Below are 14,037 nucleotides of genomic sequence, written 5' to 3' on the forward strand. Positions count from 1 at the left end.
GTTGTGATTAATCGTGCTTTCGTCCTGAGCTTGACTTGGAAAACTTGGAGGGACCTGACCAATTTCACAGTCGATATAGTGTTGCTCCGTACCCTTCGTCCACCGTAGATGGAACATTTAAACCTTTGAAAGCTCACGTAGGTTGCGTCGAATAGCATCCTAAATTTGGTTTCTTTAGAATACTGAAACTGATGCTTTGCGACAATAGTAACATAAAGGCTCACAAGTAAAATTATATTTTGGTATTTGTTGGAGATTAATGATATTGCTTGGAGTTACTTTAAGCTGCATATTAGAATTTAATGTACACGAATCCGATTTTAATTGAATTTAATTAATTAATGTGGTGCATATGCAACACCACTAATAGTAGTGAAGGCAACAGTAATAGCAGTGAGTTCAAAACTGCACATGCGTACACCTAAGTTGACTAATTAAGTTTGAAAAGAGATGAGGGGGGGGGGGGCAGGGTTAGGAATGTAGCCAATATGCAATAAAGAGCGTGACATTATTTTGAAAGTGGCATTATCATTTACACAACAGAAATGAAAAGCTCTTGATGCCGAGTTTGGCAATCCCATGATGAAAATGCGTGCACCTATGGTAATTCCGATCGTTGATCGCGACCGTGGACGTGTTAAAAAGTTAAAAGTCCCTTCAATGAAGAGGTATGCAACAAGCGCCGAGCAATCAATACCAATTGCACTCTTTCATAAACCTCCACTCATTGTATCCGATGATAATTACGGCTCTTGACGCCTTCTCTATGATCCTTGGAGCGGGGCAAATGGGAGCCATTCACGGCACGAAATAAAACAACATAAGCTCGAGAGTCAATAAAAGGTATTCCGATTATTTCATCTCATTGGTTTCGCAATGATGCGTGCAGCGAATAAGCGGAATAGGAGAGCAAACACCGATATGTTTAGAAACGCCAGACAACATTCGGAATAAATGTAAACGATAGAAAGAGCTCTTAAACTCAGTTCGGGAAAAGTTTGATCGAAGCTCCTATTACTTCGACTCAGACCTCCGTAAACTTACACTGCTTCCATCCGACACAAATGAAAGTTCTATTTTTTTCACCTTTCCAACAGTGGCGTGGCGTGAATTGCGATGTATCGATTGTTGTGCCATTTAAACCTATGGTTCAGAATTGTTCATTAGGGTGCTCGCTGCGAACACCCTGTTTATCGATCCTTTTCCATAGGTTTAAATGGCATGATAATCGATACATCGCAAAGCATGCCACGCCACTGCTTTCCAATCAATACGCCGTTTTGATGAAGAATAGCTCAAGCAAAATACGGATGCGTATACTGGTTAATTGAAAGAGTTGAGAGCAGGCCGCTTCTCTTATAAAAGGAAATATCCGCCGCTATTCGAAAATGATCGGCGTACTTTCGGTGACTGAATTATACATTGAAACTATAAGAACCATTAAATAGAACTCGACAAAAGAGTAGGGGCGAATCGTTTTCAGAAAGTTCTCACTTTTGCTCTTTGCACCTTTTTTAATAAGCTGAAATGCATGGAGCATTTGTACGCATTTATTCAGATATTCATTGCATGCTTTTAGACAGCTGATAGCTTTGTGGGAAAGAGTACGGGCATACACTTTTTTTGAACATCGCCGTGGGCTTAGAAAAGTAAGCGCATCATATTTTGTGCAAAACTTAAGCAAAAAATTTTACCGCTGATCCTATTTAGAAGGATTATATTGTCTCATGATTTACAACTTTCTCCTCTTTTCAAAAGGTTTTGGTTTTCGTCTGGTTCTTGACTTTGTTTTTCATACCATTCATTTAAACTGATTTCGGTCGACTGCCGTGCTAAGAAAAAACGCCGTAGGAACCTTCAAGCGTTGCCAAATTGCATTTGGTAACGAATTTTCGAGGTAATTTTTAAATATTTTCCCTCCAATTTTTCAGATAATTTTGTTCGCAATTTCACCAAAAGTTCCTGAAACTTTCAAGAAAAAATATTCATAACTTTCTTCAAAAATAACTATTTTATTAGAGGATATTTGGAAACTCTCGAATGTTCATACGGCGTACTTCCTTAGCACGGCAGGAGAGCAGAATGTCTCTTCCGGCTTCCTCGTTGCCAGTAAGTCTTCTTCTTATACGCACGCATAAAAGTTAACAAAAAAAAATCCTTAGCAATTGCTAAAATTCCTGTTGTGTAAACTAAACTTTAAATTAAAAACTACCCGAAAAATAATTGAAACTTACCCCTCATTGCCGGCTGTTGTATTTCTGCTCCTCCATCTTGTCATCCCAGCCCGGGCCATCCCGTTCTGCGACCTGCAAACATAATTCAACAATTCTTACAAAACGGCGAAAAATCAGTGGTTTTCTTGATTTACTTTCCTTTAATGTCGCAAAGAACCATTTCTCGAATGGAAAGGAACAATGCGAAAGTTGGGGAAATGGAAAAACTGTATGTAATAGCAAGTTCAGTTAGTGATTAGAGATTTGTTTCGAACGGTTGACAGTACAATTTACCGATCAGTAAAGTAGTGTGCTTCCCTCAGACTGACAATCGGGTTACAAACGGTCTCCGCCCGTATTTTCCATCAAACGGCAACAATGTAGAACTGCGAACGTTTCGGAACGAACCGCGCATTCAAAAGGATCAATCTAGCAGAAAAGTGAGACTCGTAAAAATGTAAGCTCCATAAACAACTACACTCTTTGAGAGCGCATACTACATCATGGATTTTGGCGTTACTCAGAAGCGCGCAATTTGCGTTCTCCTCGTTGAAGGCGAGAGCGAACGCTCGGATGCCCGAGGCGAAAGGGTTTTCACTGGAAAAAAAAACACGCGTGACATGGTCATAACTGGAGCAATATCCACGAGCATGCATGACCAGTTACCGCTCTTACGAGCACTAATGATGCAGCGCTGTAAAACCCTTTAAAAATGAGTCGTCTCTCGTTCGTCATATATTTTCCAGGTGCTCTCCTCAATATTCCCGGGTTGCTAGACATAAGATGAGAAAGTATACCCTGACTGTTCCATAAGTTTCTGCTTCATATTCAGGCACTGGAAAAAAAATACATTGGATCTAGAGTCCAGACTCTTGAGAACATTGACAAGAAAAAATACTCTTGATTCAATCAGATTTAAGCTAAAATCGAAAGGAAAGCCCCTCAAATTAAGAGGCTTGGTTCTTGATTTAAGCTTCAATCTGATTGAATCAAGAGTATTTTTTCTTGTCTATGTTTTTAAGAGTCTGGACTCTAGATCCAATGTGTTTTTTTTTTTTCTTTTTTTCCAGTGGGGGATTTTGCGCAGCAAAGAGCAAAAACCGCACGTACCTCCGTTTGCGACGTTGTAATTTTCTGTCATTCTTAATTTTTTCTTTTGAAAACTAGTTGATTCAATTTGATGAAAACTTTGTTGATTCTTCTTATCTGTTAGCTGCATACCCTGCATACATTTCAAACTATACAGTTGGCTGGTTCCTCTTTGAAAAAATAGAATAGGAGTGGAATTTTTGAAACACCGCAATAAAGATGCGTGATTTCGCACTTCGGCTATCGAAATGGATTTCGCAAGTTTTCAAATGTTTTGAGCGTAGTCAAATGATGCACTGATTGGGAGTGCAACGAAGCACGTCGGTCTAACAATCACAGATACAATTTTTAAGGTGCAAATAAAGGAAGTGAGCTAAACAGAAATCGGGTATGAGATGGTTTCCCTCCAAAAAAATTCGTACCTTGTCCATTGTACAAGCTTGCCAGTCGCCTGGAAAAACGACCAATAAAAAAGGCGCTTAATTGTTACGAAGCATAAATGAGAACTGCACTCTGAGAGAGGCTAAAAGAAGGAATCAATTTACCCCCGAGTCCCGAAATTCGCTCCATTACTTTTAATCTGGCTCACCGCTAAGGAACAGATTCGTTTATCTAATGATAGCGGAGGGATCGCGGAGGATTTCGGCTCTTTCGGCGCGTTCTTGGATCGGATCCAAAAGGCCAACAACAAAAAAGCTGAGAGAGACGGAAAAACGGCCGGCATCCGGGCGCGAGCGGGACAGAGAACTTGATTAGAGCAATAACGCCACGCAGGAAGGAAAGAGCGCCGGGAATCGAGAGAGGAGCGAGTAAATAAATAAAGGAAAAGGGAAAGTGGGGACACGGGAAAGCGGGTAGTGGTGAAATCTCGTCCATCACCCCCAAACACAACATGCATTTACAACGCGACCGATAAGAACCTCTCGGTCTCGGCCCGAGGAAAAACGGGCTCGCGCGATGAAGGGAACGAACGCGAACCCGGCCGGACGTTTTACCGATTCCTGATTTGATTCGATTTGATTTTTACTTTTTTTCGCCGCGCACTCCGTTCGTTGCCTCCGACACTTACGCATGGTACGGAAAATACGGGGTGTTCCAACTTCGACGGCAAAAAATTGCAAGCCACACAGTGGATCGAGTCAACAGGAGAGATCGGGCAAGATTTGGAAACTTGAAAAGCTCATAACTCCGTTCATACAGCAACTTGAGATCATAAAAGTGGCTCCGTTTGGTTTCCTCGTAAAATTTCCTTCTAGGGACAACCCTTAAAATTTAAAATGTGACGAATTAAACATCCAAATTTTCAGTTTTTGTCACAAATTTCATGTCCGACCTCTCTAATTGACTCGCTCCACTGTGCGCCAGTAAGAAAACGGCAGATTGAGGGCTAAGGGGGCGTTCAAGTATTACATAACGCACTTTTCCAATTTTTCGACGCCCCTTCCCCCTCCTAACGCACCCGTAACGCAGCCATACACCCTCCTTTTGAATTACGTAACGATGGCCTGACCCCCCCTCCCCCCAATTCTCATTCGGGAAGGACGGGATTTTCCCTTTTTTAAACGTACCACTAGGCTTGACACCCCCCCTCCCCCATGTACCGTACCGTAACGCTGGCTCGACCCCCCTCCCCCGTAAGTACGTTACGTAATACTTGAATGACCCTTAAAAAAGAATGCCTTCTAACTGACAATTTTGGCGAAAATAAGTTAGCAACCTTGCCGCATTCTTCAGTATTGAATATGCAAGCTGATTTTTTTAGTTATTTTTTCAATTCCACATGGGAACGCTGTAAGGACGCTGTAACGTATGATAGAAAATTCAAATCTGACCACAAAATTACAAAATGGCGAAGTTTCTTCTTCGTCGTGAAAAATCGTCAGTTTGTAGACAGGAGGTGGTATTTTTCCTTAGCAATCGATATTCCATATGGGCCTTTCCAGATAAAGACTACTTTTTAAGCGGATTTTGGCTGACAAGTCACACAAAGGCTGCAATCGGAAACATTCTATGATCAAGTCCTTTTGCAAATATTAGGGCCTAACACGGAGCGGAGCAGCGTGCTGCCAGCGCAAAACGCGGACTGGCGCCTACAAACCTAAGTGGATACTTCACGCATCGCGCAATGCTTGAAGTATCTATTTAGGTTTGTAGGCGCCATCGCGAGTTTCGTGCTGGGCCGCAGCGAGCCACGGCGCCTCAAGCAACCATTTCACAACAGAGGTGTTGCACAGAATCATACGAAATTGAGGGAGAGGGTCAGAAAACTGAAATTTCTAAGGAATAATGACACTACAGAATGGTCAATCGACTTTACTTCTCATGACACACGAACACGTAATGCACTAAAATTAGTCCGACGTGTCAAAAATGTCACGAATATCATTAAAAAAAAGTGCGTTCAAATTCGAAAAAAAACCCCAGATATTGGTTCACAACTTGGAAACACTGTAACTCATAAAAGGCTTGATTCTCAGACCCATGTCTTGTACCGACTCGTACCAAAACATTTTATTCCGTCCTCGAAAATCAACCCTAAATTCCGACATAGGGGCCGGGACACCCCATATACGCGATCCGATATACCGAGTGTATTTATTTTCACGGAGCCCCCGGCTAAAACACCCGCATTCATCGCTCTGCTCGAAGACCGCATCAAAAATATTAAATTTTCATGCGCGCGCTGGTTCCGGCCGTTCCTTTCTCAATCCCCTCACGGAATCCTGCCTGATAGGAGTGAAAGTTCTGTAATACCGACCCGATAAATATACGTATCAAAAAACCCGCTTCGGGCTGAAGTGGGGTTTCGAATTATATAGGGCTGTCGGAATGGCGTGAAATCGATCCTGTCAAAATTTTCGGCGAAGCATGTTAACATAAGCGCGTCGGGAAGTTGAACTTCGGTTCGAGTGTTCACGACGTGTTGACGGTTGACGGGCGATGCGATGAGGCAGAGAGGTCTCGAAACTTTCACGTAACAAATCACCCGAGCAATTAGCGCCCAAGACGCTTTTCACGATTCAGCTGCTTGCCTTCATTTTCTTGATGTAATCATTTACAACGCGCTTTTCTGATATGGGTCAAAACGAGGTACTGGGTAGATTTTTGCTGAAAATTCCGGGAACGAGAGGTTCTCACCTACAGGCTGATTATTAAAATTGATAGACAAAGCTGTAGATAGAGAAGACATAGGGCGAATGAAGCAATCCTATTGGTGGAAGTTGGATGTTGCAATGGACAAAGGAGATAAGTAATACACTGACTAACGGCAACCCACAAGAGTCCCTACAGTTAGTCCATCAGTTACCCCTTTATAGTCTATAATAAACACTCGCTTCAACCAATAGGATCGCCCCATACTCCTGTTAGGTTAGGTTAGGTGTGTCTTCTTTGTCTATAGCTTGACACAAGATTATTGAAATTGATAGACAAAGCAATAGACAAAGAAGACAAAACGGATATGGAGGGATGCTATTGGTGGAAGCGGGTGGTTGCAATGGACAAAGGAGGTAGGTAATAGACTAACTAACGGCAACCGACAAGAGACCCGACAGTTAGTCTATCATTTTCCCTCTTAGTCTGTAAAGACCACCAGTTTCAACCAATGGGATCGCTCCATACTCCCTATGTCTTCTTTGTCTATAGCTTTGTCTATAAATTTCAAAAATCGGCCCGCAGTCCGCTGGATCCCTAGTCCCACCTTAGTAATGCATGGACTGAAAAAGCTCTAAAAGGCTCATTTTTTCTTCGCCTCATGAGTAGGCACGTGCACGCGCGTTAACTCAACACCTCATCCACTTCTCAAATGCTCCAGCTCCCCCCTGAAACGAGTTATATCTTCCACTTGGTGTCAGGTGTCCCGTGTCACGAGGGGTCACGTGGGAGTTGGAAAAAGGCACGGAGAGCCTTGTCAAAGTGTGTTTCTGTCCCTGTAACTCTCAAATCTCCATTCAGGCCGTATTCCTTCGCGAGTGGCGCACAGTGGATCGAGTCAATGGAGATGTTGCATGTTGAGGGATTTGCGGTTTGACTGTTGATACTTATGTAAAAGTTCGCGAGAAACACGATGGTGCCACTGGTTTTCGCTGAAATCATCTCCCAAGCTCAAAAAAAGCTCTCAGGATGAGGCCAAAAATGGAGGGGATATCCCACGCTATCCTGAGAGTCCACCTCTACATCAAGACAAACTCTCCATGCAAAGATAGGGAGCAAATACATTAGCAGGGTTACCGTGTTCTCAGTTTTGGAGTCCTCAAATAAAGTGGCAGCCCTGTCAAAGTATTTGCTCCCTATCTTTGCATGGAGAGTTTGTTTTGATGTAGAAAGGGACTCTCAGGATAGCGTGGGATATCCCCTCCATTTTGGCCTCAACTTGAGAGCTTTATTCGAGCTCGGGAGTTGATTTTAGAGAAAACCAGCGGCACCATCGTGTTCCTTGCGAACTTTTCCATAAGAATCAACAGTCAAATCGCAAATCCCTCACATATACAACATCTCCATGGGAGAGGTTAGACATGAAATTTTTGATCGAAACTGCAAATTTGAAGTTAATTTCGTCACATTTTAAAATTTAAAGGGTGCCAGTGGAAGAAAATTTTACAGGGAAACCAATGGTATCACTTCGTGAACCTCAAGGTTTCGTATAAACGGAGTTATAAGCGTTTAAAATTCCCAAATTTTGTCCGATATCTTCAATTGACTCGAGTCACTGTGTGGCGTAACCATCAAGTGGCGACGGCAATCTTGTCGAAACGAAAACGTGGTTCGATGGCGCCCTTGCGGGCCCTTCCCTACACCTGAAGATTCTTCACCGTCACCGAAAGTTCTTTATCTTTAAATAATATTTCGAAGCGAATCGATAGGGATACTCCAGGATTTACGACCGGTAGTTTTCCAATATTTACTCCCGAGTTTTCGCGCACTTTCCTCCTGTTTTGGCCGTCCGAGTAACTTCTTTATCTCCTTGTTCCACTTTATCCTCTTGCCGATTTTCCGCCTTGCTTGACTTTTCCTTTCGATAACCGATCGGTAAAGTTGGAGTAATACAGTTTTTCTGACCTCGTGAGGTGGATTTCCCAATAATAAATTGAGGTTTTGAGTTTGTGTGAACACCGAAATTAAAAAGTATTACAATCTCAACTATACCTCCAGTTGATTTTGGTGCCAGCCATAAGAGTAGTTGCACTACCTACAAGCACTAACAATGGCAGCAACGGCAACGGGCTGTATAATTTATCCTAGAGTCCCTTTATACTGAGAGTCAAGACAATGTGAATCCATTTCTAATTAGTTCCCGTATTTTAGGCCTTCACAGTGTCACAAACGGGAATAAAGATTACATTTTCACCGATTGCAAATATTATGATCTGGAGTGGACCAGGGAATTACGGGTTCGGCAAGGAACAAACGGAATGAGAGAAGAAACGGAAAAAGGAATTTGAGAATGGGCCGATCATAGATTACGAAAAACGTTCAATTTTTGTAATCTTTAGTCCCGTTTGTGACTCCATGAGGGGGTGATGTCTTGACTCTCAGTATAAAGGGACTCTAGTCAATCCAACCACACTTATGCTCACTGTGATGCGATGGCACCAGCTAGATGTATGGTTGATCCAACCACACTTTCAGCTGACTTAACCATATCTCTGGCTTGTGCAACTACTCGAATATCTGGCGCCTAAATCAGCTAGGAGTATAGTTGGGATTGTGATGCTTTTTTTCCGTGAAATCATTTAATGCGTGACTGTTCCATAAGTTTCTGTTTCATATTCAGGCACTGAAAAAAAAGCACATTAGATCTAGATTCCAGACTCTTGAAAACATTGACAAGAAAAAATACTCTTGATTCAATCAGATTTTTGCTTAAATCAAAAGGAAATCCGCTGAAATTAAGAGGCTTCGTTCTTGACTTAAGCAAAAATCTGATTGAATCGAGAGTATTTATTCTTGTCGATGTTTTTAAGAGTCTGGAATCTAGATCAAATGTGCTTTTTTTCCAGTGTAGAAAGAAATTCATGAGACCGCATCTACCCGTGGTGGGGTTCATTCCTTAAGGGGAAAATTTGTTAGGGCTTATTATCTAAAATTGTGGTATTGTCCTAATTTGTTGAATAATATTGACATTTCTGATCAATTTTGGTAGTACTGCAACTCAAGTAGGGACAGTGCCGCAGAATTTGGGTCAGTGACCTAATTCATCGGGATACTACCACAATTATTTGGAAATGTCAAAGTCGGGCTCCTCTTTATCCCCGTGTAGGAGGCTTTTGGATAGCAATGCTTCCGTAGGAAAATGGAATGGAGGAAAGAATGATAGACTAAAAATTCTAACATTAAAAAAAGTCACGAGAACGGGCCCGGCTGCTTAAAGTTTTGCGTCGTCGTAAGAAAAGTAAAATTCAATATGCAACGTATATTTCTTGGAAAAGGAGAATACTGCTGCACGCAGGATATTTTTCAGTTGCATCTTGGAATGAAGGCACAGCTGAGCCGTTGACTTGTAAGTTATCTTACAAGTTACATTCAGCTTGAATTCAGATTCTCATACTTTTCCTTCTTATTCTTTTATTATTCTTTGTTAGCATCACTACTCACAACCGAAAACCATTGCCTAGTTTTAATTAAGATCTTTTCTTAAGATTTAAATCTTACTTTTTATCATTTTATTATTTTTCAATTTGAATGCGTGTTCCAAAAACCAAAGCCGTTTAGTTGCATGAGATTGCCTTTCGAGTTGCGAAAAACGACGAAACAGTTGAACATCTTTAGCGCTCACAAACTTCCTGGCAATTTTATCGAGGAATACTGATGATTTTTCGTTTGACTCGATGTTTGGCGCAATGCAGCTACGCGAAATGAGGGATTCTCGTCCCTGCAGGAGAGTGCCAGGATGACTTGTCGCGGGTAATTGACAACTCCCCGTTGAGTATTGCTTGTTGAGAGTTTGCTCAGTTGTTCTCCGAGGGTGGCATACAATGCGCTCCGTTCCAAGTCAAAAGCGACGGTGACTTTCACTACCCGCTGAAAGTCCAGATTTTTACCCGGGGGATGGGGATGGGGCGGAAAGGTGATGAGGAAAGGAGGTTTGTCTCGACAGATCTGCACCTGCTAAATTTTGGCAATTTGCCACCATCTTAAGTCGTCACGTGGGGCTGACCTCAGTGGGTTTATGTGTCCGAAGCTCATCATTGAGAGATAGCGGTTGGATTTTTCTGATGGTTCATTAGATTCAACATAAGTAAAGAGCTCGATATAAAAACGGCTTTTTTAACGGCTTTCATTTTGCAATTTTGGGCTATTGAATCTTAAAGTATGCAATTTTAGACGATTTTTCGTCCAAACCGGACCTCAATATCTTTTGTCGTTCGAGAGATATCGAAGTTCACAGTTTTTGACTCCCTCACTCCGCCCCCCCTAGCGCTCCCCAAAAATCTTTTGGGGGTCTGAAAATTTAGAAAACGAAGCGCTCAAGTATAAGTAACCAAAAAACAAAGTTTGAAGAAATTCCAGAGGGGAGCGAAAAAAGTCGTCTTTGCATCAAGCCCTTTTAAACAATTTATTAAACGTGTAGAATGACAATTAAAAGTTAGTTGGTTCTGGAAAATACTGATTTTAAATTTTTTTCTTCTTTCTTTTCCTAGACTTTCAATACAGGATAGCAGTTAGGCCGTTTAATAGTTACTCAGGTTTTTTTCATTTCTTTTTTTTAAATGAAATTAGGCAAATAGGTAGTTTAATAATTGACACTTATCCTGACGAATTTGGATGAGAACTTTCCGTCATTTCCTCAACATCTTGTTTTGAAACAAATATCACGATTACTACAGGTCAACTAGGTACTAAAATTGGCTCAGAGGCGCTAATTGGTACTCTCCAACCACAGACAATTGCAGAGTCAACGTAGCAAATTAACCATGAATTTAATTTAATTCCTTCCATTGAATTTTTGGCGCTTATAAATAGCCTCCTATTCTTGGGGCAATCTCCTTCGTGCTACATCCAATTAGAACAGGCTATAAAAGACAGCTTTAAAGCGGCACTGCAAAAACTAATTATCATTTGTATTAATGAAGCTCAGCTCTTCATATTTGCACTACAGAAGTGGATCTGCTCTGAAATTTGTTTTATTTATTCATTGAAATAATTACGTCAGCCTCGACAAAATTATTGCCTCATAAACGGTATGGTTAACTCATTTTTATGAGTGTATCTCCGAGCTTTTTACTGCCGTACGACAACTAAAGTCTCTCTGTTCCTGGAAGAAGAAAATTTAAAGTAACTCCAAGCTAACCAATGCTAGGACCGCAAAAAATGACGAGTAAAACTCAAGAGCTATTCCCATTAAGCTTTCGATTTGCAATTTTGGTACCGTCTCTGCATGCGCACTCCGCGTTACGCTTTTAGCAAGAAAATGTCTAAATCGTACAATAATGGCACTTTTTACGCTACTTTTGGTTTTTCATTTTTTTTTACTAGATATTTGCTTGATTTGAAAGTAAAATGCAGACATTGCAAAAACTGCATCCATAGAACAAGACAGCGGGAGAAAGTGAATTACAATAAGGGTTGAAGGGAGGGAAAAAGAAGAAATTAGATAAAAATTACTAGGAAAATTGTCTTGCCGCAACGAAAAGGAAAAAACTGCTATAATTTACATCCATATTATATCCAATTTTCACATTTTAAGCTCGAGAAAGAACTTGGAATATTGTTGGTGACGATTTATTTGGAGTCGAAATGTAGCGAATAGGGAAGCTCAAATCTTAAAGAAATATTTAATAATTTATTAATATTTCCCTAGGAACAACGAGAGGACATGTAATAATAAAGAGAGGACTCCCGTGTAGACCTACATTGCATCTTTCTTGCGTTAATAATTTCCTTCATCTTTTTGCATTTTTGTCGGAATTAATGGAGAGATACAAACAAAAGTGGAATACTAGGATTTCAGGTCCAACCGCTTTTCTTAGACTCAAGATCCATGGTTGCAATGTCCACGGCAGGGTATCACTGTCTACTAAAACAGGCTGGCCAAAATTCAGTACTTTATCAGTACCTCCATTTAAGGAAATTAGCAACATTTTAAACATTTGAATTTCCCGCTTAAACTGCGACAAAAAAGACGAACAAATTAAACAATTCCGGACCTTCTTACGGAATTTTCGTACTTTTTCAATACTTCCAAACCGGTCTTAAAAAATCAGTACTATTTCCAGACATTTCGGACTTGTAGACACCTTACACGGCGACTCGTGTGGCTGATTGTGAGGGTACCGGGTACAGCGCACTCACAGCGGGGGCGAAAAATTCCCGACAATATTTTGAACTGCAAGAGCAAGCAGTTACCCTGGAGAGGCTGATGCTCCCACAGACCCACACCCATTGAACGCATTCACGAGAGGACTGTTGCCTGAATGGAGCTGCAAGCGTGAAGAGCGGAATTTATGAAGCACTTAAGCGCCGCAATTTCACACGCTTTACCTCTGTTGTATTCAAATACAAATGGTCGATATCTTTCGCTGTCCGCTCCTTTCTCTCCGGGGTCCGTTTGTACAATACGTGCAACGTGTATCATAACCTGCCCTGCCCTATCCATATCGTTACGCGAACGTTGAAAGTATTTTCTAAAACAACAGTGATTTTTCTTAGACAAGTTGTCCGAGATTTCAAATTATGAAACTGAATTAAAACAAACTTTAAACTTTTTTCCTCCCTAAAATAGTTGTAAAAGCGGCAAGACGCACTGACACTTAAAACTCGACGAGCAATTCAAACTTTCTTTTCTATCACTTGAATGTAGAACCAGACATTCACGACTGCACATACATAGATCGAGGACGGTACGTAAAATTGCAATGGAATTCTCGCATTGCAAGATGGAGGAGGGGGAGGGGGAGGTTTATGCTTGAACACTATCTGCTTTTTATGCCATGAAAAAATTTATGAAAAAGACGATAGTAACATTATCTTTGTCTACAATTAAGTCAAAGTCTCATTAAAAGTAGAAAATTTTGAAGGAATACAATATGATTTAAAAACTGTATGTATAGAATGGTAAAAAAAAGCACATCTTCGAAGCCGACGAGTAGACACGTGACCAGCTCAGTCATTAATTTTTTCATTAATTTCCTAACAGCGCAATCTTTCATCAATTCAGACTAAATTTTAAGCAATTCTTTCATAAAAACATAAAATCTGAAGTGCGTTCTATTACGTTCGTGCTAAATTATATGCTTGTGTATTTGTGCGCTGAGGTTTACTTTGGGCCCTCTCGAATCGGAGGAGATTCTCAAGGGAAAAAGTCCCACGATTTTTGATATTCGCAGCGCATCGGTTTAAAAAAAGGCGGACATTTAAATGAAACGAACCTCGCACGGCGCTCCTTTTTTCGCAAAGTAATTAAAGTCGTACGGGGATATATTTCGACACGTTCCTTTTTCATTGGCGCGAACGGAGGAGCCCGGAGTTTCGCCTACATCAAAACGGAACTTGGGAGGGTGTGAGGGTTGGCTCTCATTGAAAGCGCGCGATTTTTTTTATTTATAAATCTCGATCCGCTCCGTTTGTTTTTGTTCCGGGCTGTCATCTCGACGGGTTGGGAGCGCCCCGTAAAGTATGCAAAAACATGCAAATTAGGGCGGGATATTTCGGAATCCGGTCGCGAAGTTCCCCGAGGGGTGGTTCCGCATTGGCGGACAAATATTAATAAACGCTTGTGGACAATGGAGGAGCCAAC

General features: G+C 41.2%; 1 protein-coding gene across 7 annotated transcripts in view; it reads right to left on the minus strand.

The window, feature by feature from the left end:
* LOC109036555 (uncharacterized) overlaps positions 1-14,037 on the minus strand; it is a 426,442-nt gene that overhangs the window by 149,125 nt on the left and 263,280 nt on the right. For 6 of the 7 annotated variants that reach the window (XM_072300430.1, XM_072300436.1, XM_072300431.1 and 3 more), the window contains one exon: positions 2,235-2,306. In XM_072300430.1, coding sequence (XP_072156531.1) covers positions 2,235-2,241 — 7 coding nt within the window. In that variant the 5' untranslated portion in view covers positions 2,242-2,306. Of the gene's footprint in view, positions 1-2,234; positions 2,308-14,037 lie in introns of those variants that run through there. The other variant, XM_072300435.1, reaches the window with a different exon arrangement.

The sequence above is a fragment of the Bemisia tabaci genome, chromosome 5, assembly GCF_918797505.1.
Source record: "Bemisia tabaci chromosome 5, PGI_BMITA_v3".
NCBI lineage: Eukaryota > Metazoa > Arthropoda > Insecta > Hemiptera > Aleyrodidae > Bemisia > Bemisia tabaci.